This window comes from Xyrauchen texanus, chromosome 9 (genome assembly GCF_025860055.1).
Source record: "Xyrauchen texanus isolate HMW12.3.18 chromosome 9, RBS_HiC_50CHRs, whole genome shotgun sequence".
NCBI classification, from domain to species: domain Eukaryota; kingdom Metazoa; phylum Chordata; class Actinopteri; order Cypriniformes; family Catostomidae; genus Xyrauchen; species Xyrauchen texanus.
The window spans coordinates 39091748-39113208 of NC_068284.1; the positions used below are offsets into that span (position 1 = coordinate 39091748).

Here is a 21461-nt window from a genome sequence, read left to right on the forward strand (position 1 = left end):
TGTCTTTTTCATTTCACATTTTCCCTTATATTTTTTTTCCAGATTTAAAACTCCAAATAGGATTCATAATTGATTCACCCCCATGTCGTTCCAACCCAGCATCCATTTTTCATCGGTTAAACAAAAAAGGAGATTTTAGACCCGAGCATGACTGCTGTGTGCATTTTCCGTCTCCTTTTTCAATTTTTATCTAGTTTATCCTAAATATTCACAAAGAAAAAAATTTATAATTGTAGAGCAAATCGTTTTCCCAAAAACGGATATCCCATGTGGACAGCGGGACTAAGTTGTAATAAATAATACCAAGCTATAGGAAGTCAGATTGTTTATGTTTCCAGTATTATTGGTTATCCTTGTTTTTGAGACATCAGAAATTAGCATAATTAATTAGTATTCTAAGTAATGGACGTGTTTAGCAGCGTGGCGTCTTGCAATAAGTCGCTCAAAATTTTAAAATGGCATAGAGAGACTCCTCTAATCTTTTGACAGAGGTTTCAGTGTAAAAACTTAATTAGGTTTCTTACCGGATGTAGTTTTGTTAGTGTTTCTCCCATGTTGTTTTGTCACATGACTCCGTGCATCAAAAGTTTAACCCTTTTTCTGACAGCACAGAGATCGGTTGGTTGAAATGAAGTTAAAATATGCGTTGCATAAAGCGAAGCCAAAATACTAGGTTCACGAGGTTAAATGTAATTTTTGCTTGTTCAGGTAAGAAATGGCTGAATTGGTTCTTGCATGGGGAAGATTATCAGTGAGTAACAACTTAAATTTTGCTCTCTTCCTCACACAAAGCTATCGTATGACTTTAGAAGACTTTCCATATAGCGCACCAGTCATATGAACTACTTTTATGATGGTTATTTTATTTTAAAAGATTGCCATTTAAAATCACTTACCACTTTTGTTGTGGTTAAAATTTTCAGTTTGGGTGAAATATTCCTTTAAGCCATATTCCTACTAAGCCCAAGATAAATTTACACACCTTTTTTTACTACTATGTTTTTTACTGCAAAACTATTTGTAAGACAAACAGCAGGCAACAGCAAAAATGGGTGGTTTGCTTAAATATGTCATCATCTTTTTTTGTAGCGGAATCAAAACTAGTTCGGGTCTGTTTCAAACATTTCCGTCCTCATTTCTTCTCAGAATTTTTGTTCAAGTTTCCTGAGAGGTGACTTTTTTTCTTCAAACACTAACCATTTTTCAGGAAAATGGTTGTGTGTCAACGTTAACCTCATCTGCTGTAAGGAATCTCTCACCGTTACTGTGCTCATATCAGCCCTTTTAATGCCATAATCTGTTTAGCAAACAAATGGTACGTTGCTGTGACACTGATGTTGTTTTAGGCAGTGAAGTGTGCGTGTGTGTTAATGAACTGGGCTAAATGATCTGGCTCCTTACATCCCTCTTCCTTCAACACCTCTGTCTCCATGGACACATGGCTGCAGCAAGCTGTGTCAATCAATCCCAGCATGCTGTTCTCCTTCATTTGAGTTAATGGAATTCTCCGTGTGAATCGGCCCTTGATTGAGCGTGCCTGGGCCGGCATTCATCGGTTTGACCGTGCGTGGCGACAGCAGGGAACTCAATGTAAATGTTGCCATTAAAGAAATGAAATCTTATGGGTCATGAGCAATTTGCTGTCGTTACACTCTTCTGAGTACCGCACAAAGTCATGTCTGTGTAAGAGAGAGAGAGAGACAGTATTAAATGAGTCTTTTATTGTTTATAATTATTTCCATATGTTCTGTGCACACTAGGGAGAGTGAACAAATATGTGTTTCGTTAATTAATTACATTACAGATGTACTCAATTATGGAATCACTACAAATCCCCCTCACCATAAAATGAACAAATGTTCACTTTATGTTCACCTGGCATTAACCTAACCTCCAGCTAACATTCATCTAACATCTGCCATTTTTTCCTCATTCAGCCACACTGTTTTGTCCATGATGTGTGTCTGTGGATCTGACCTCAGAGCATTAAAGCCAGCACTGCAGGAGACAAGCAAGACACTTCATGAGACGAAAAATACAAAATCAATAGTGTAATATTTTATGCTAGTAGTATTTTTATTATACTACTTAAAATGTTACAGAATATTTAATATAAAATGTTTACCCATAAGGCTATGTGCATTTACGTTAATAGTTTACATTAGAAAATGATGATTTTCTTTTCTGCCGATTGGATATTACTGTTAATACAGAAACAGAAAAAGAAATTGATCATAAAATAATTACACACCTTTATAATGATGTGGTCATTTAAATTATAATAATGTTATTAAGGGCAGGGTTGTTGAGAAACTAATTACATAAATATTTGATGGGTTATAATCTGCTCTAATGGTTTCATTAACAGCAGTAATGTTCTAAAGGTCATAGGAATGGTAATAATGACTCCATCTCAAGCACAGACCCACATATAGACACACAGTTCTTCACATATGCATCACTGATCTCTGGTAAGTGCTTGGCATGAGTATGTGTGTGCATCAGAATGATTTTCATAACCCGAGCATGTGCATGTTTTTTGTTTTCTTCAGATTTTCTTTACTCAAGGCATAACTTTTAGGCCTGTTTGTTAATTCTGCATGTTAATAACATATGCGTCTGTTTTAGTCAAACTGCAGCACACAAACCTCATCTGGCTGTCATTCAGTGTCTGTGGAGGTGCAGTTACAGAGACAGGAAGCCAGAGATGCTTTCACGCATGCTCAGAGACAGTACAGCTCTTTACCACGGTAAGTGTTTGTGTGGAACATGTATTTTTATTGCTTTGCATTTCTTTTTGGTTTATTGAGCAAATCATTTATTTTAAGTTTTAAATAAATGTTTTGTGGCTTTTAGTCCATGTTCACCTATTAAAAAACATTATTATTGATATAATTGTTGGTATCTATTATTCATATCCTGCATGTGATTAAATGTCGAAAGGGCTTGTGATTGATATAGTGGCAAGAATAAACTGATTTTCTGCATTAATTGGTCATAAAATGTGATCTTTTCATCAGTCACAAGTATAGACAAACAATGTACTTAAGCTAATAACACACTAAGAATTATAGTCTTTCATGTCTTTATTGAACACATCCCATTAAACATTCAAAGTGCTGTGGAAAAAGTAAATGAACCCTTAGATTTAATAACTGGTTGATGCTCCCTTGGCTGCAATAACCTCAATCAAGCATTTCCGGTAACTGCGGATTAGAACTAGAATGTTCAGAAGGAATTTTGGACCATTCTTCCTTACAGAACTGCCTCAGCTCAGCCATATTGTTAGGATGTCTGGTGTTAACAGCTCTCTTGAGGTCATTCCACAGCATCTCTATTGTGTTAAAGTCTCGGCTCTGACTGGGCCACTCCAAAAGGTGGATTTGCTTTTTTGAAGCCATTCTGTCGTGGACTTGCGTCGATGTTTAGAGTCATCCTGCTGCATTACCTAACTTCTACTGAGCTTCAGCTGGTGCACAATCACCCTGACATTATCCTGTAGGATATCTTGATAAACTTGAACTAGTTTTGATTCAGCTACATAAACAAAATTGACATTTAAGCAAACCACCCATTTTTCCTGTTGCCTTTTTATTTTTATTATTTTATTATAAGTAATATTGTAGTAAAAAAAAAAGATAGACTCATGAGCAGAGATGTTAACCAGTTCCAATGATTCCTCCAAGTCTTTAGCTGTCACTCTAGGGTCTTTTTTTTTACCTCATTGAGCATTCTGTGGTGTGCCCTTTGAGTCATCTTGGCTGGACGGCCACTTCTAGGGAGAGTAGCCACAGTTCTTAATCTGCTCCATTTAGTGACCGGTGTCTAACTGTGGAACGATGAATATCTAAGCTCTTCAATTTAACTTTATACCCCTTTCCAGCTTTATGCAAAGCAACAATTCTTAATCGTAGGTCTTCTAAGATCTCTTTTTTGCAAGGCATGGTCCACGTCAGCAGATGCTTCTTGTGAATAGCATGCTCAAAATGTTCGAGTGCTTTTTATAAGTCAAAGTAGCTCTGAACCACACCTCCAATCTCGTTTCATTAATTTGATGCCAGGTTTGCCAAATCTAACTTTGCTAACTCGGTTAATGAGTGGCACCCTGTTATACCAACACAGAGGCACCAAGTCACTTTCCCGATCCTTTGGCTTCACTGAATCTCGTTAAAAAATGTATTGACCTTCAGTGGAATGACCTTCCCTACTTCATCCGTGAAGCAGACTCACTCTCTTTAAAAAAAACTTTGGGGGGGGAACTACTGAAGACATGAACACTTGACCATGCACTAATAATAATAAAAATATGTACAGTTCTGTGCAATTGTCTTTGGCACATAAGATGTTTCACAAAAGCATTCGTCTCAAAATGGTTACTTATATCTTTAGCTTTAGTGTGTCAATAGGAAATATAAATGTTAGACTCCTTAAAATTACTTTTGCAAATAGAAAATTAGAATTGGAGAACAGGGAGCCCTGCAACAGATGTCATGGCCCCCACAAAGCCCACATCATGTCAGTCTGGGATTACATGAAGAGACAGAAGCAATTGAGACTAAATAGATAGAAAAACTGTGGTGAATTCTCCAAGAAGCTTGGAACATCCTTTCTGCCAACAACCAAGAAAAAACTGTGTCCAGGTGTACCTAGGAGAATTGGTGCTGTTTTAAATGCAATGGTGGTCACACTGAATGTTGATTTAGGTATTTTATGTTCACTGGACTTTGCATGGCATTAAGTGATAAATTAAAACTATTTAAGTCATTATTTTTGAAGACATCCTCACTATGCAACATTTTTCACAAGTGCCTAAAACTTTTTCACAGTGCTGTATATGTTCTTGTTGCACTCTGATCTGTCTTGGATACTATTTTTCTGATGTAACTGAAACATTGTAACGCAGTACTTTTCGTACTGTCTCCTTAAGATGAATCGCTGATGATGTAGTATTCATCTTTTGTAAATCGCTTTGGATAAAAGCATCTGCCAAATATGTAAATGTAACTCCTGACTCTTAATTAGCTTTTGTTGGAATAATTAGCCTAGGCGATCACATACTATTTCCAACCTACACTGTGAATGTTAAGATGATGTATTCAATATGTACACGAAAAATACAGTAATTTGTTTGTTATTAGTTAAAACAGTTTGTGTTTGTTCATTATTGTAACAGATGGTCAACCCAGATTTTAAGACAAATGTATTCATAAATGCAGGTAATTCTATAGGGTTCACATACTTTTTCTTGCCAATGTACACAGTACATGTTTTTTTTTCCAGCAAAAAGGACCATATCAATATCAATGACTCATCACTGGGGATGTAACGGTTTCACAACATACCTCAGTTTTCATACCTTTGACATCTTATTCACGGAATTGTATGAATTTTCTTAAATCCAAATCCATTCAATTAAGACAGAATCGGCTACATTTACACAGCATCATATTAACTTGATGTGATAAAATAAATCTCTAAATTGCGACTTTCTCATTTTACATTTAAGCGCCACTCCATTTTAAAGGTGATACTTGTGTGTCGCAAGCACAAGGGCACGTCGGAGCCTGAAACGTTATTTCCCTCACCAAAGTGGTTGAAATCCACTGTGTGGGAACACTTGGGATATTTAAAAGACCCTCGAGGCACCATCAATGAGTGTGTTTATGTCCACATTCTTATACGATTATGCTTAATAAGCCGACAATGTGTGTGGTCATGTAAACACATTTAAACCGCTTTTATCTGTGTAAAATCAGAAATGGCTTAATAATAAACAATCGACACAGGTAGATGATTGCCCATGATAGCCATGTTTTCATTCCTTTTTAAAATCAAAGATGGCACTACTGTGAATGAGGTCTACAGAGGGCACAAATGTAATTATTGGTCCTAAATGTAATAAATGCCCTAAATGCACTAATTGTTGGTCCAAATATGTAATTATTCAAATGTAATTTAGGACTAATAGTTGTTACATTTAGGGTCTTTATTACATTAAGGGCTCTAAAATGTCATATGTTTTTAGTTCTTAAATTTTATAAATTTGCTGTCCTAAATTGTGCTCAACTTCCTGTTTCTATATCACATTTGTGAAAAGATGAAAGCGTGCTCATCAAACAATTTCATGGGGTATTAATGGAGATACGCACACTTTATCTTGCCTATTTCTCTCTTGTGCAGCCATCCTCGTAAGACGCCCACTCCAGCTTCAGAAAGCGAATGGGAGAGGACGTGTCCACCTGACGACGGTTTCCAGGCAGCTAAAGACAGTGGTCGTTACTCCAGCTACCAGGGCCTTCGTTCCGTCCCGCGCACCATTCCTCATTCCAGCTGCAGGAACGGCCTTTCTGCTCCCCCGGCATCTGGTGGTACTACAGTAGGTGGCGGCTACAATGCTCGCGTCCTATTGGAGGCCCAGGAACTCCTCAGGCAGGAACAGAGACGTAGAGAACAGAAAATGAAAGGAAGAGGCCCATCAATCCGCTTGGACTACGAATCCCAAGATTCCAAAGGACCCCTAAGACAGGATGTCCCACCATCCCCTTCACAGGTTGTTCGACTCGGCCGCATACACACACCTGAGAAATCACAGCCGTTTTTGTCATGAGAAAAACAGGGAAACTCATTCACCATATACCCAATTAAAAAAACGGAATGGTGGACAAGATTTTTGTGTGCAACCGCTGATAGACACAAACATTTGTTAGTCTGGTAGTTGTACTGTACACAGACTCCGCCTCCCACAGTGCCTTTTGATTATAAGGTTATAGTTGTCCCGGCCTATCCGACAGCTCATTGGTGCATCCAGTGGAACTCTTCAAGCGCTGTGAGGACCTTCATGCTCTGACAATCAGCCTGACACAAATGACTTCTGCTCCTCTGTAGAACCATGTAAAATTATTACATCAGTGAAAATTAGCAGTTTTCCTGCATTGTGTAAGTTTTTATGAAGTTTTGTTAGCTATGGTGAAGTAGAGCTTTTTTACAAAGATTTGTCAGATGAACAAAGGAATGTTTAAAGAAAAAATTCTGATGTAATTTATTGACCCTCATGTCATTCCAATCTGCTATGATTTTCTTTCTTCTGTGGAAAACAAATTGACCAGGTGACCAGGAACTGATTAGCATAAAAAATTACAACAACAACAGAAAAAAGCATCATAAAGTTGTCCAGATGACTTTACTTGTGCAGAAGTAAGTTATACAGGTTTGGAACAACATGAGGGTAAGAAAATGATGGCAGAATTTTTGTTTCATGTGGGTACAGAGTGAGAGTGGACAAGCAGGAGAGTAAAGAAAAAGAAAATCCCCAAAAATGAGTGAGGAAATCTACAAATGGGGTTATAGATAGCAGGTCATTAATTGATGTTCCTCATTAAATTTTCAGAGGGCTTTCACACACAGACACAGTATACTCAACCCACTGCTGCCTGCCAGGTGTCTGTGTGAGTCCCTGCTCTCCCAGATGACCCACACTGAATTTTTCATAACACTCCACCAGCTGCCCCTGCATTGACAGGCCACAGTGCTTTGTGAAAGTTCAGGCACAAAAGTTGTCTTCCCATTTGAACACATGTTCGTAAAGAAAACTATGAATTATAGATGCATAGATCAAATATATCTGTGCGCCAAACCGATATCCGATTATTTAAAACAGCATCTGCCAGTACTGATAATTGTACGGTTCAGCTTATTTTATGCTACCATGTTTCAGATCACTGGTAATTAATTACATAACTTTAAAATAAATTGTAGCCTGTTTTAGCCTCCATTTTATCTTTGACATACTCATTTTGTTCCTTGCTGTGTCAAGCTTTAAGATAATCAAATTAGTTGTGATAAAGTTTTAACAGTAGTGCCACCTCGTGAAATTGTATTATTGCCGTCATTGTCACGCAAGTCAAAGTAATTTCACAAATATTTTTTTTTACAAACAGCACGAGTTACAGGCTAATTGACCTTTTGCTAAGCCCCGCCTTAAAAGCGTTTCAGACCAGTCCTAACTTAGTTGCAGTCTGCCATTTCTCTGACAAGCGCTTGCTGTTTTCCAATGAGAGTCTTTGACAGTAATGTGTAGTTTTATGCAGAATTTCATAGAAATTATCAAAAAATGCACAAAAAAAAGGCATTGTACACGAGGTACCTAGAAAGGACACGCGCAATGTTTTTTTCTTTTCTTTTTTTTATCTTTAAATATACTCGAGAGGTGCGTGCCATGGTTTAAAATGTGTAATTCCTCATTCCCAAAGGAACTTGTTTAAAATCAGCAAGGACACCAACATTTGATCCTAGGTAAATTAAAGCTCATAATTAACGTTTATTCATGTATTGATTCAGGTCTTCATAAAGGCGATAGTAAATAAAGTTCACAGAATTGATGTTATGAGACATTATGAGCAGATCTGTTCACTTCTGCTAACGTTATCAGGTGTGTAATCGCTATCAAATGACAATTTTCTCTTTTCAAGCGACTGTGTTAATCGTTTGCTTCAATTCTGATTCACAGTCTCCACAATTTTACAATTTCTTTTACAAAAAACATAAATATGCTTTATAATGTCACTCTTCATTCCAGCCTTTGTCGAATTGTATTGATTGTTTATGAGTATGTTTTGCCAAAACCGCACCGTTCACTGCAGTCTCCAATTCATTCCTATGGGAAGTTCTGAAAAACTTGTCAGAGTGAGCAACGGTAACCAAGGTGGGTGGAGCTTAGCAAAGCGTAAATTATCTGACATGTTTTTCCACCCTTTTTGATTGACAGGAAATAATTGTCCCTGATCATCAGCCTTTTAAAAAAAAATCTGCATATGTCTGATAGTATGGATAAATGCTTTTATCAGCCGATACCGATGATTGGCCGAAACATTGGTGCATCTCTAGTATGAATACTGTGCCCAATACGTGAATTTTGTATATGCATGGAATAACCAGTTGACCAACTATCATCTGTGAATTTGAGTAATATCAGTATCAGGAAGTAATATCTGCTGGGAATTTTGATGTATAACATTTGATTATAACATCGACTTGGATTACCAAGAGTATGCGAAAAATAATGCGAAATAACTTTCATTTTTTAACGGAAATACTAGACGCCACTTGTTGAAATAAACAATGCAATACAAATGTAATACAGTTTGAAACATTTAGCATTGGATGAATACATTTTTTTTTTTTAAATGCTTACAAATCTGTATTCAGTGTATTATATTCTAAAAAGAGCCAGCACTCACATCCCCCTATAGATCACACTATATATACACAAAATAGATAGATTTATGAATCTTATTAATTATTAAGTGGAAAGTCTTTAACAGACTAATGAGCTTGTGTCTTCAACTTTATAAGTCTCACTCAAACTCTGCTGGAGCTGTCAGCTGCTGAGATGGCAAATCTGCAGTACAGTGTTAGTGATGCAGATTGAGATCACAAACTAGAACTTTGAGTTCTGTAGAGATGAAAGTTCTGGGCTTTGAATCAAGAGCTCCTGTTGAGCTGATACTCTCAGACTGCAGTGTAACATGCCAGGTCAGTGCTTTGTGTGTGTATGTGTGCGGGGGCAGTGCCATATGAGCCAGCCGATGCTCGTTTGACACATAACAGTGTGACACAATGGTGTGATACACTACTGCCCAGGCACAGATGGTTGGTTGCATTGTGTGTGGATGAGTGTGTATGTGTGTGCTGGTATCGAGATGACAACATGAAAAGTGCCTCATTATGACATGTTGGACTCCAAACAATCAGACACTTTGATTTCTCATTGTTTTCTTTGTACCACGGTATGCTGCATGAAATTTGTTCCTTATGATACTTGGAAGATCAGGAAATAACATAAGCCCGTTATATATGTTTGCCTCCTTTTTATCCTTTTCAACTGAATGAAACCTCTTTTGCACCTTTATAAATGTCAAATTTCCAGATAGTAATGACCATTTTAAATGAATTGTTAAATACGTGGCTTTGGCACAGATGGACTGATTCTTTAATTTATGTGTGTATCATAGCAACCGTCTCCATATGCTGTTATGTGTTTTAAAAGGTCAGGGGTCATGAAGGAGCAATGATATGAAGTTTCTGACAGATTTTGATGAATCAATGTCAGATTTTCTTTTTGAAAATCTTTGTGTTAGTTTGTTTACAGGACTATGTACAGTTGTTGTTTTTTTTTAAGCTTTTGTTTCTGCCTTTGTGCATCATGTGTCTGTTATTTTGTTTTGTTTATTTGCTGTTCAGAATTTTGTATTAGAAACAGCAGCTGTTTTGACTATACAAAACTCTTGTAAAATAAAGGAAGGGATGCTCTTCTGTGTGCCATATACACTGAGTTTCTATGTGTGTGCGAGATCGAGATCTACATTATCCATTAATCATCTTCTTTCCACTTGGGTCTGACATTTTTAGACACGTGTACATGTGTACGTGTGTGTGTGTGTGTCACTGCGACTTTATCCTGTTTACCATCATTTGAATTAACTTTGCATGATTTGTCATACTGTGAAAAGGTCATAGAGGTCAGAGGAGGCCTGAGAGAAACTCAGGTATGTTTTCGCTTACACACGTCTACATGAGCAGTCTGTACGGGCCTTAAAATTAAGCCTGAACCCAAACCTTACCTGAGAACATGTTACAATACAATGTCCGGCCAGTAGAGTCAAATTTTAATCCGAACCAGATCCAAACCCAAAATAACTCACTCTCTTTATTATTTCTCCTCCAAGCAAGAAGCATTGCAATAGAGTGTTAAAAGTCAGGTTCCAGGAGTAAAAAGCCTATTCATTAATTCCACAGATTAATTGATTTCCAACAATAACTTTGAAACCTTTAAAACAGACCTACCATGAACTCCAAGCTTTTGCATCAATGGTATATGCTTCCGTTGAATCCATCCATCTACTTTATTTCAACATCACTGTTTAAAATTAATTAATGTTGAACAACTACATTACCAATGGTACAGCAGAGAAAGCCTCACCAATCAGAGAACCGTGGCCAACAAAGCCTGCCAAACAAGTCCAGCAGCGACCGCCCACTTCCATGATTCACTGTTAATGACGATATCGAGTTGGTCCCCCTAAACCCTTAAACTACGTATATATTTGTATATATCAGAATATTTGGCTGTAAACCTAAAATATGTTGTTTCTATACCTATAGTCAACAACCTAATATCAAAAGTTGTATATATTTCTATAATTTTTCTTCATGGGATTGTAGTTTGCACCCTCGTTAAAGACGGTAAGTCTTGTATCTTTATCCTTTTGTTCCATTTTCACATTGTGGGCAGGCACAGTTGCACTCTGTAGACTGTATTATATGTGACCATCGTAGGCAACATTTGTAACAGTATAGTTACATAATCATACACGGTTTCTTCCAAGGCATGGCACCTAAAGAAACAACAAGACATGGTACAACAAACCGATCAACGACATCCATCCAGGCATCTAACTCAACTATTAGCATGTCTGTGAGTTAGAGTGCTTGGGCGAAACAAGTTAGGTATGCCTATTTATTTTTTTCATCAATTACAAACCCAAATCTGAAGTCATACTTGGAAAACTGATGGAACAGATGTCTGGTAGCAGATGGAACAGTCCTTAAACCAAATGTTTGAAGGTGTACCTCTCACCTGGGTTCTAAGGCATATGTCTTTTTGCAAACACAAATAACTAAAACCTCATGAATTTGTCTAACTGGTGCATTCTGCCTCTCATTTTTTCAATTCTTTCAAGCAATTTTTGAGCGAGACTTTGTGTGTGTGTCAGAATAGCAAATGGAGTTGCTCTGGTTTAAGGTTTATAATTCCTGAATGAAAGACTTGGGTCTTATTCTGACCCTGGAGCAGAGAGCAAACACAGGGACAATAGTGTGACAGCCTCATATTGAAGAAAAAGCGGTGTGCCGGAGAGAAAGTGTAGTAAGGAGAGCAAATTCTGGGCCCTCAGAGAAGTAAAGGCAACATTTGTGCCACAGTATCCGAGTAGAATTCATGTCTAGCAGTGACTCATTGGTTCTGTATCACTGGTTCTGCAGCTGAATGAACTAGGTTGCATCACAGATTGAACAGAAACATTGTTAGGCCCTTCTGAGTGACTGATACAAGGAAAGATTATCAATATCCAGTAATTGATGTCTAGAGAAAATGACTAGCAGTTCCTGCCAAGATCTTCAGTAATTGCAGCAGAGAATGGAATAGAATGTAGATACAGTATGATAAAAGGATATACGCACAGGTGAAGCGAATAACATTGATCATATCCTAACAAGGCCATGGTCTGGGTAGATTCGATTGTAAGTTATCAATCCATTCTCGTAGTCAATGTGTTGAATGCAGGAGAAATGGGCAGGAGTAAATACCTGAGTGACTTTGACACAGGACAAATTGTTATGGCCTGATGACTGGGTCAGAGCATCTCTGAAATGGTAAGGCTTTTGGGGTGCTCCTGGTCAGCAGTAGTGTGAGTACCTACCAACACATCCTAGGAGGGTCAAACCACAAACCGGTTACAGGGTGTTGGGCGCCCAAGGCTCATTGATGCACGAGGGCACGATGGCTATTCCGTCTGGCCCAAACTGGCAGAAGGTCTACTGTAGCACAAGTAACAGAATTGCCATGTTCTTGGGACAACAAATGTTCTGGTGGCTTGCATCATTCTCAAGAGTAAAAGGCTTGGCAAAATCTCTTAAACTTATTTAAAATCTGTTCACATTGGTTGGAAAACATGGCCCCAGGTGAAGTCCTGTTATATTTTTCTGCCTTCAGAACATCCGCCACTTGCTGATGAAGTGGAACAGCCATCTTTGCAAACCTTCACTAGTAAAGGTAGAATCCAAGAAAGGAGTGGAGCTCAGTCACATCTCTAGGTTGTCTACATGCTGCCCAACTTAGAGGTTTTCTCAGGGTCAGTAGTTACCTCCTACCTAGGGACCCAGTGCCCAAGGTATTGTTCCTCCTGTTTGAAAAATGTTACTCAATTTTGTGCTCGACCCTCTCTGCTGGAGCCTGCTGAACACCATATCATACCGTTGAAGATGCTGTGGGATGGAGTAATAGAATTGTAATAAAGCATCACTAATGTTTCGAGATGCTATGTTTATTCTAAATAATTAGCGCAATAAACTATTTTTTCAAACTCAGTCTCTTGACAGTAATAATTAGTACAAGATGCTGTAATTGTATAAGTTGGCTCATACAACAACTTACTTAATGATCTTTACTCCCAGAGAGAAAAAATAAATGAACAATGTTATTATAGATTGTGAAAGTTTAACCCCTAACATAAACATGAATTTACTAGGAAAATAGGAGTTGTTATGAGACCGTTAATTCTCACCAAGTTTTTTTCATTAGCCTAACCCAAGACAGAGAACTTGCATTAAAATGTACAGGAGAAATTGGAATGCCCAAAATAGCAGATGTAGAAAAGGAGCCAATCAAATATTGCCTTTTAGTCAACTCGAGAACATGCATGCGCATTGCCCAGCCTGAAAATAGCATTTTTGTAATGTGATCTGAGCTAAAGAAGCTAAATTTATGATATAATTTTTCTCAGATTTTACTGCTGTTTAGAAATATGTTTCTTGATTGTAGTCTTGTCCAACCATTTTTGAGATTTCCAACTTTATAGTTAATTCTGAATTATACTTTTGCTTCATTTTAAAGCATAAAGAGGTGGTCACCATCCATTGTAAATAAATGTATCAGTGAGCAGAATTTTTTTTCCCACATTTCTCCCTTTTTGGGTGAACTCCATGAGCCACAGGCAGTCAGCCCACCGTAGCAAGGCTCAAACACGGTACGTCTCTCTCTCTCTCTCTGTCAGCAAGGTATTGTCTAAGATTCAATTCTTAGTGGCCATTCATTCCACTTGAAGAGATTGACTCTCAGCACAGCTGTATAGCAGCCAATCGCTTCAGTCCTCAGCCAGCGGTTAGTCAATGGAAAGTGCTCTTATTAGATTTTCAATTTCAGGTTTGCTCTGAGAATGATTTCTGGGGCTGGGGAGGGGCAGGCACATACAAGTGCATATAAGAAAACATATCTATCACATTCAGCCTCCTATAATAAATCATTTAATTACACTTCTCTCTAGAATACTTGATTCTGATTGCTCAATCGCTGCATTCTATGGTCACAGATTTTTGTTTAATGACTGTATAATTGACTAGTCTTTTTACGTAATTAAATAATTTCAACTTAAGTCAATTTTTCATGTATATATGGTTAGATGACATTTCCTGCAGTGAGGCATGCTATAATCCATCTAAAACCATTTTAAACAGTATTTTTTGACATTATTATGCATGTATCTTTTATAACCTCTTATTAATTGACTGTGTGAAATATGTGTACTTCTGAATGGGGACTAAAAATGAAGCTTTTTTTTTTTTTGTTCTTGTGTTCTGCAGCCTCCTCGCCAAATGATAACCAGTTAGAACTGAAACAAAAGAACGGTCAATAATGTTCTTTTTACAATGACAGTACTCTGTGCTAAGGGTTGGTGGTCTCTCCATCTGATGGAATTATCCGCATAGAAATCATAAGTAGAGTATATAAAATAGTCTATATAAAATAACACATTTTCAATAAATGTATCTTAATATTTAATACCACCCCCAACAATATTTTTATTATTTCAAATATACATCTGGCCATTTAAAATCAATTAGTAGCCTAAATCTCTCTCTCCTGCATGCATGCATGCATGCATACATACACTGCATGGGTGCATTTGGATTATACATCACCCTATACCAAATTATAATTTTCTTAAACCTTGGTGTACCCACAGAGAGCGCACAGACCGTTTTCTTCTGGAGTTTATAAAGTCCTGAATCAACTTTATAATGATTTAATAACCAACATTGGGGTAAAACAGAAGGGAGCAAACACTCATTGTTCTTGACTTTTTAGTTGTAATAAGCCATATAAAAACAAAAATCACAAAGTGAGGCCTAAATTAAAAACAAATTAGCAATTTACTTTTAATAATTTGTGTCGTTCGACTTGAAAACAACTGTATAAATGTACAATTTACCTCTAATATTTTTTACTTTTATCTGGATTAATCATGCATGTATATAATAATTATGCATACTTGTTAAGATTTCAGGATGTGTGATGCTGTAGTTTCCCTCAGGATCAAAGCACATTCTTATCATGTTCTTCTTTAAAGAAGCCTTATTTTTTCAGGACGTGTAAGTCCAAAAGATTACAAGTGCATGGCTCTGTGAGCAGAGAGTGCGGGTGCTAGATTGGCCTGCCTATTGTCCTGACCTGTCTCCATTTGAGAAAGAGTGGTGTATTATGAAGCACACCTTACGGCCCTGTACAATTGTGCAGCTAAAGATCTACATAATGGATGAATGGGGGAAAATTCCACTTTCTAAACTTAACAATCGTGTGTATTCAGTGCCCAAATGCTTAATACGTGTTATTAGAGGAAATGGTGATGTTTCACAGTGGAAAACACTCGACTGTCCCAACTTTTTTGGAGCGTGTTGCAATCATCTGAATTGAAATGACTGTACATAAAAAATAAAAAATAAATGAAATTAACAAGGAAGAACATCATATGTGTAGTTGTAGTGCTTTCAATATAGCAAAAGGTGAATATAATTAACAAATAATTCCTTTTTGATTTTATAAGCATTTTTCATACAGTCTTTTTTGGAATTGGGGTTGTACATTTATACCAAAAATCTTGGCTCATGTTATGCCTCAACTAGCCATATATTTTTTTGTTAAGAAGTAGTGCAATAAGTGGGATAATTGTATTATTTGGCATATAATCTCACAGTATGTTATAATTAGCTAGTCATTATCACAAAATTAATCCTTAATCTTTAAAACTTTTCCGCTTTGGAGTTACAGTAGCACCTGTTAAAGCACCTGTTACAATCTCCGGAGATATATCATATCCTTAAACATTTCTTTCTTTTTCTTATTTTCTATTATTGTCATTAATTTCTTGGCATTGACATGGACCCACAAAAGTTCCTCTTTGAGACCGCTCATCTCGGTTTGTAAAATATGTTTGGAAGTTTGTCACTTTTTTGATGTTAAAATTCTTTCTCCTATCCCTGTTTGAAATGCAAAGACAACTAAAAGTGAGCCATAGGTTAATTTACCACATAATAGCTATCTCATATTTTCCTTTCTCTCTCTCTGTCTCTAACAGCAGGAATTTGTCCTCATTGTAAATCTCTTCGGGCAAAGCTTACATTCATATGATGCAGGAAGTGCTGGATGATCATGACACACTTTCTGCTGTTGGGTTTAAGTGCTGTTTTACTCAGATCAGGGGTCTGTTTTGTAGCACACAGAGAAATGGAAATGGCAAGTTCAGGATCAGTGCAAAGAGAATATTTTACCCTGTGGGTAAATGTATGATCAGTAAATCAGTGCAGATGGATTTTTATTTTGCTATGCTAAAAGCATGGGGTGCTGATAATGGGTCTGATTGTGTTGAGTGATGACTGCTTACACCTCCGACCAGTCACTGGTCACGCATGGAGAACTGTGTCTCCAGTTACACATGACAGCTTTGTGCATCACTTACCACACTTACCAGCTGCCCAGATCGGGATAAAAATATCAGAATTTATAAGTTATAACAAACTATGAACCTAAACCCACCAAAAGATTTATTAATAATAATAATGAGCAGCCATTGGGTTGAGGAGTGTTGAAACTCCTGTCACTGGCTACAGCAGCGGAAAGCGATCTCCAATGGCGCGCACTTCGTAGTCGCGCAGGGGCAATCCATGAAGAGTGTGTTCGTAGGTTGAGTGAATGCATTGTGAAAGTCAGGAACAGATTAGTAGAATCCTCTTTTGAAGCTTAGTGAGATGCAGAACACATACAGGCAGAGATGAGGTATCCTCCGTGGAAGACCAGCTGACATGCAGCAATACTGGAAGGCAACCACACACCCGACACACGGGCAACAAAGAGATACAAGAGACAGGACAAACTAGGCAGAGAGTGAGGTTAGTACTCAACATCAATGCTCAAACAATACTGAGCAACATTCAACATTTAAACAATCCAGTGAAGGACATCACACATGATGAGATTAAAATAGGCATGAACAAACATGGAACAGGTGCCGCTTGCCAGCTGAAAGTTGGCATGATCAGCGTTCCCATGGAAACAGAAGAAAACATCAACACGCTTGGAACAAAACAAACAAAGAACGATGATGCCACGGTCCTCGTCAGACAAAAACACAACCTGACAAGATGACAGGACCGTGACATCACCGGAGAGCACACAGCGGTAACCAACAACCGGACCCGTGCACTCTCACAAAGAACATACACGAAACATGAGACAGACAGGGGACGATGATGCCACGGTCCTCGTCAGACGAAACCTAACAAAGTGACAGGACCGTGACATCCGGAGAGCGTGCGGCAGTAACTCCTGCACGGCGGTCACTAACAACCGGACCTGTGCGCTCACACAAAGAACGTACACGAAACATGAGACAGACAGGATGATAATGCAATATGAGAAAATGCAAACAATAAGATTTGGAGAGCAATAAGAAATGCAAGCAATAAAACACAGAAATTGACCTTTTGTGTGTGTGTGTGTGTGTGTTTCACTGTGTCAGTCAATTACCATGTTTACATGCATCTTGAGACAACAGATGTGATTAATTGAAATATGGAATCATGACATATTGCATCATAATGTAGTTGGTGATAAAATACCCTAAACACAGGCATATCCCGGCAGTCTTTTTTCAACAATCCATAATATTGGCTTTATTGGGTTATGGCAGTTGGGTTATAGCATTCACAAGATGTACACAAACAGAATGTGACAAAATTCAAATTAATATCAGAATATATTCTTGTTTATCTAAACATGGTCTATGAAAATAAACTGCCATATTTGCCCAATTACTTGCATAGTTACACACAATTGCTACTGTGATGCAGGTACAGCCCTCATAATCCACAGACTGTGAGAAGTAAATAAGTAAATAAAGCTCTGAACATCTGCCTCAGTAAAACAGGAATCTCTGACCTTATGTGACCATCCTGCTTACATACAGACACTCGCACATATCACTCACATATCACATATCATTGCACTTTGGAGTTACAGTAGCACCTGTTAAAGCACCTGTTACAATCTCCGGAGATATATCATATCCTTAAACATTTCTTTCTTTCTTTTTCTTATTTTCTATTTTTGTAATTAATTTCTTGGCATTGACATGGACCCACAAAAGTGCCTCTTTGAGACCGCTCATCTCGGTTTGTCAAAAGGTTTGTCACTTTTACAATACTTTCTCCTATCCCTGTTTGAAATGCAGAGACGACTAAAAGTGAGCCATAGGTTGATTTCCCCCAGTAGTTAAAATACTGTGACTCTATTATGCTATGAAAACTTCTCTTTTGGAGCATTTTTGAGCATACCGACCAGCATGAAGAAGGTTTGTTTGAACCAGTTTGAAAACAGTGATTATTTTTACCATTCCATTCATGAATTTCATACTTCAGGTTTACTCTAACCTTATGTATGTGTTTCTACAGGTTTTATGTGGTTGTGGGTTGCACGCATGTGTGCGTGTCTGTCATAAGGGGTTTCTCTAAAGTGATATATTAGCTCTTTAAACTGAAATAGGTCAGAAACCTCAGTGTTTTTTGCATGACGGTCATAAGTTCAGCCCCATGCTCTAACTGAAAGGTTAAATTCAAATATGCCGGCCTTAACTGGAATTACATCAAGTTAGCAATGGGACTGAGAGGGGAAATGAGAGCAGCTTTGATCGTTACCTCGTGTAGAGGCATGAGACAAGAGTCATAACTCAAACACTCACTCGCCAACAGCAGCTGTGAAATCTTTTTGAATTTGCAACTTTCTTTTTTTTTTTTTCAGAAAATCCAATCCCTTTTTTTCTATTTAGAAAACTGTCTAGGTTGTTGTTTGTTCTTATCTAGGATTGAATCTGCAAAATGTTTTTAAGAGGAAGGGTTTGACAACATTAGCTGCACCATTGGACTACACAGCTATAATGTACTTAAAAGCTAAAGTCCTCTCATTTAAGATTTAGCAGGAAACAATTACATAATTTACATGTAAATTAAAGGGATAGTTCACTCAGAAATGTAAGTACAGTGTAGTTCTAGCATCTGTACATCATTGCACAATTAGCTAGGTAACTCCTAGCCAATCACATGTCAGCCATTGCTTTATAAGTCTACTCACAATCTATCACATTGCTGTTTTGGTGTGCTAACACGGCAACCTCCACCACCCCACCACCACCAGTTGAGTCCCGTCCTGCATGGGGGTAGGCTCCAGCAGGATATGACTGTTCCGAGCACAAATTCTTCAGACTTACAGACGTGGCATACGCCAAAGAGAGATATTACATTTCTGTTTTATTTTCATCAAATAAATGTCATCTTAAATTTCACTCAAGTCTGCGAATCTTCCTGATAGAAATTAAAATTCTCTCATCATTTTCTCACCCTCATGTCATCCCAGATGTGTATGACTTTCTTCTGCAGAACACAAACTAAGATCTTTCAAAGAATATCTCAGCACTGTAGGTCCATACAATGCAAATGAATGTTGGCCAGAACTTTGAAGGTCCAAAAATCACATAAAGGCAGCATAACAGTTATTTGCACAACTCCGGTGGTTAAATCTGTCTTTCAAAGTGATGCAATCGCTTTGGGTGAGAAACAGGTCAATATTTAAATCCTTTTTTACTATAAATCTCAGAATGTAAAAATGAAAGTGGAGATTTAAAGTAAAAAAAAACAGTTAAATATTGATTGGTTTCTCACCCACACCTATCATATTTCTTCTGAAGATACATAACTTTTATGCTACCTTTATTATTTTTGTAGCTTCACATTTTAGGTCACCATTCACTTGCATTGTATGGACCAGCAGAGCTGAAATATTCTTCTAAAAATCTTTGTGTGCAGCAAAAGAAAGTCACTGGGATGGCATGAGAGTGAGTAAATTATGAGAAAATTTTCTTTTTTGGGGTGAACTATCCCTTTAAATACAGACAGAGTAACTACATCTCTTAAGCAATTTCATGCACATAGAATATTCTTGCGAATGGGTGATTTTGACAAAGAAAGGCACTTAAAAACGCATGCAAATGTGCAGCACATAAGAAATGTAACCGATATAATATGTTTTTCTTCAGAGACTTTTTATTATTTATGTCTATCAATATTCAGGTTTTAATATGACACTTTTAGTAGTACAATGCAAGAACTGAAATGTGTCTTTAAGATTGCAGCAAAACTAGTCTGTTTGGCTGCAGGGTGATGAAGCATTTTAAATTACATTTTTGTGAATAATTCTGTTATTATTCATCTTGAAAGAGACCTGCCGTAGGGAAAACGCTGTTAGGCTGAGGCATGCAAACACAAAACATATTGTTGCAGAATGAATGCAGATATTCAGAACACACTTTCTCAGTGGATTCATCACTATCTCTGTTTGTCTCTGTCCATGTCTCTCTCTCTCTCTCTCTCTCTCTCTCTCTCTCTCTCTCTCTCTCTCTCTCTCTCTCTCTCTCTCTCTCTCTCTCTCTCTCACACACACACACACATACGCAGAGCATGAATATGTTTTTGACTGATAAGCATACAGACTAGTGATGAGACCTGTCATGTTGATTAGCATCCATTCAAGCATCAGTGCTAACACAATAAGTTTTCAGACATCAGGCCATTAATCCATGAGTGGTGAGGGTTACATTCTTGGAAAAAGATATTAAATAATTTTGTGTGGTCTATAGAGGGCTCACCATTCTCCAAACAGTGGTCATTAATAGACTTGCTTTACATGTTACATCTTTGTAGATATGTCTTTACCTCTAAACAATATATTGTTCTTTGACATATCCATGTTTTTATTTGGCTATTATATTGAATTTAGATTAATGGAAATGGTGGTTTTTGTGGCATATTTATTTGCGAAGAAAAAAAACAGTCAACAGTTTAGACCGAGAGGTGATACAAGCTTCTGAAAATGTTCAGATAAGATAATATTTGACACAGACATTAAGGATATTTTTCTCTTTTTTATACATGGTTTCTACATTTTAGTTCAAACTATTGAAGTTCTATCATAAAAAATGCTGTTTCTTAAAAGTACAGTTGATATGCTTTTTTTTAAATATAAACATAAAACATATTCTAATAAAAATGTAAATTTTTTTAAAACTGTCGTACTGTGAAGAGAGGCTGATGAGATTTAGGATGTGTCTCCCCCCATTTTCAGATCATTCCTACGCCCCTGCCTAATGGGGTTCTGTTTCTGGTGTTCTGTAGCCATGTATATGTGTTTCAACAAAGATTTCTTCAGATCATTATCAAGATAAATAGCCAAAAACTGTCCTGGTTCTACATTGGGTAGTGGTGACTTAGTAGTTAAAGGTCTTGGCTAATAGTCCAGAAATGAC

The 21461-nt window shown here is 37.4% G+C and overlaps 1 protein-coding gene across 2 annotated transcripts in view; it reads left to right on the forward strand.

Moving 5' to 3' along the window:
• Positions 1-10315, forward strand: part of LOC127649294 (partitioning defective 3 homolog) — a 119379-nt gene extending 109064 nt beyond the window's left edge. For both annotated transcript variants that reach the window (XM_052134339.1, XM_052134340.1), the window contains 2 exons: positions 2629-2750; positions 6181-10315. In XM_052134339.1, the coding sequence (XP_051990299.1) occupies positions 2629-2750; positions 6181-6607 (549 nt within the window). In that variant the 3' untranslated portion in view covers positions 6608-10315. The remainder of the gene's footprint in view (positions 1-2628; positions 2751-6180) is intronic.
• Positions 10316-21461: the final 11146 nt, after the last annotated feature.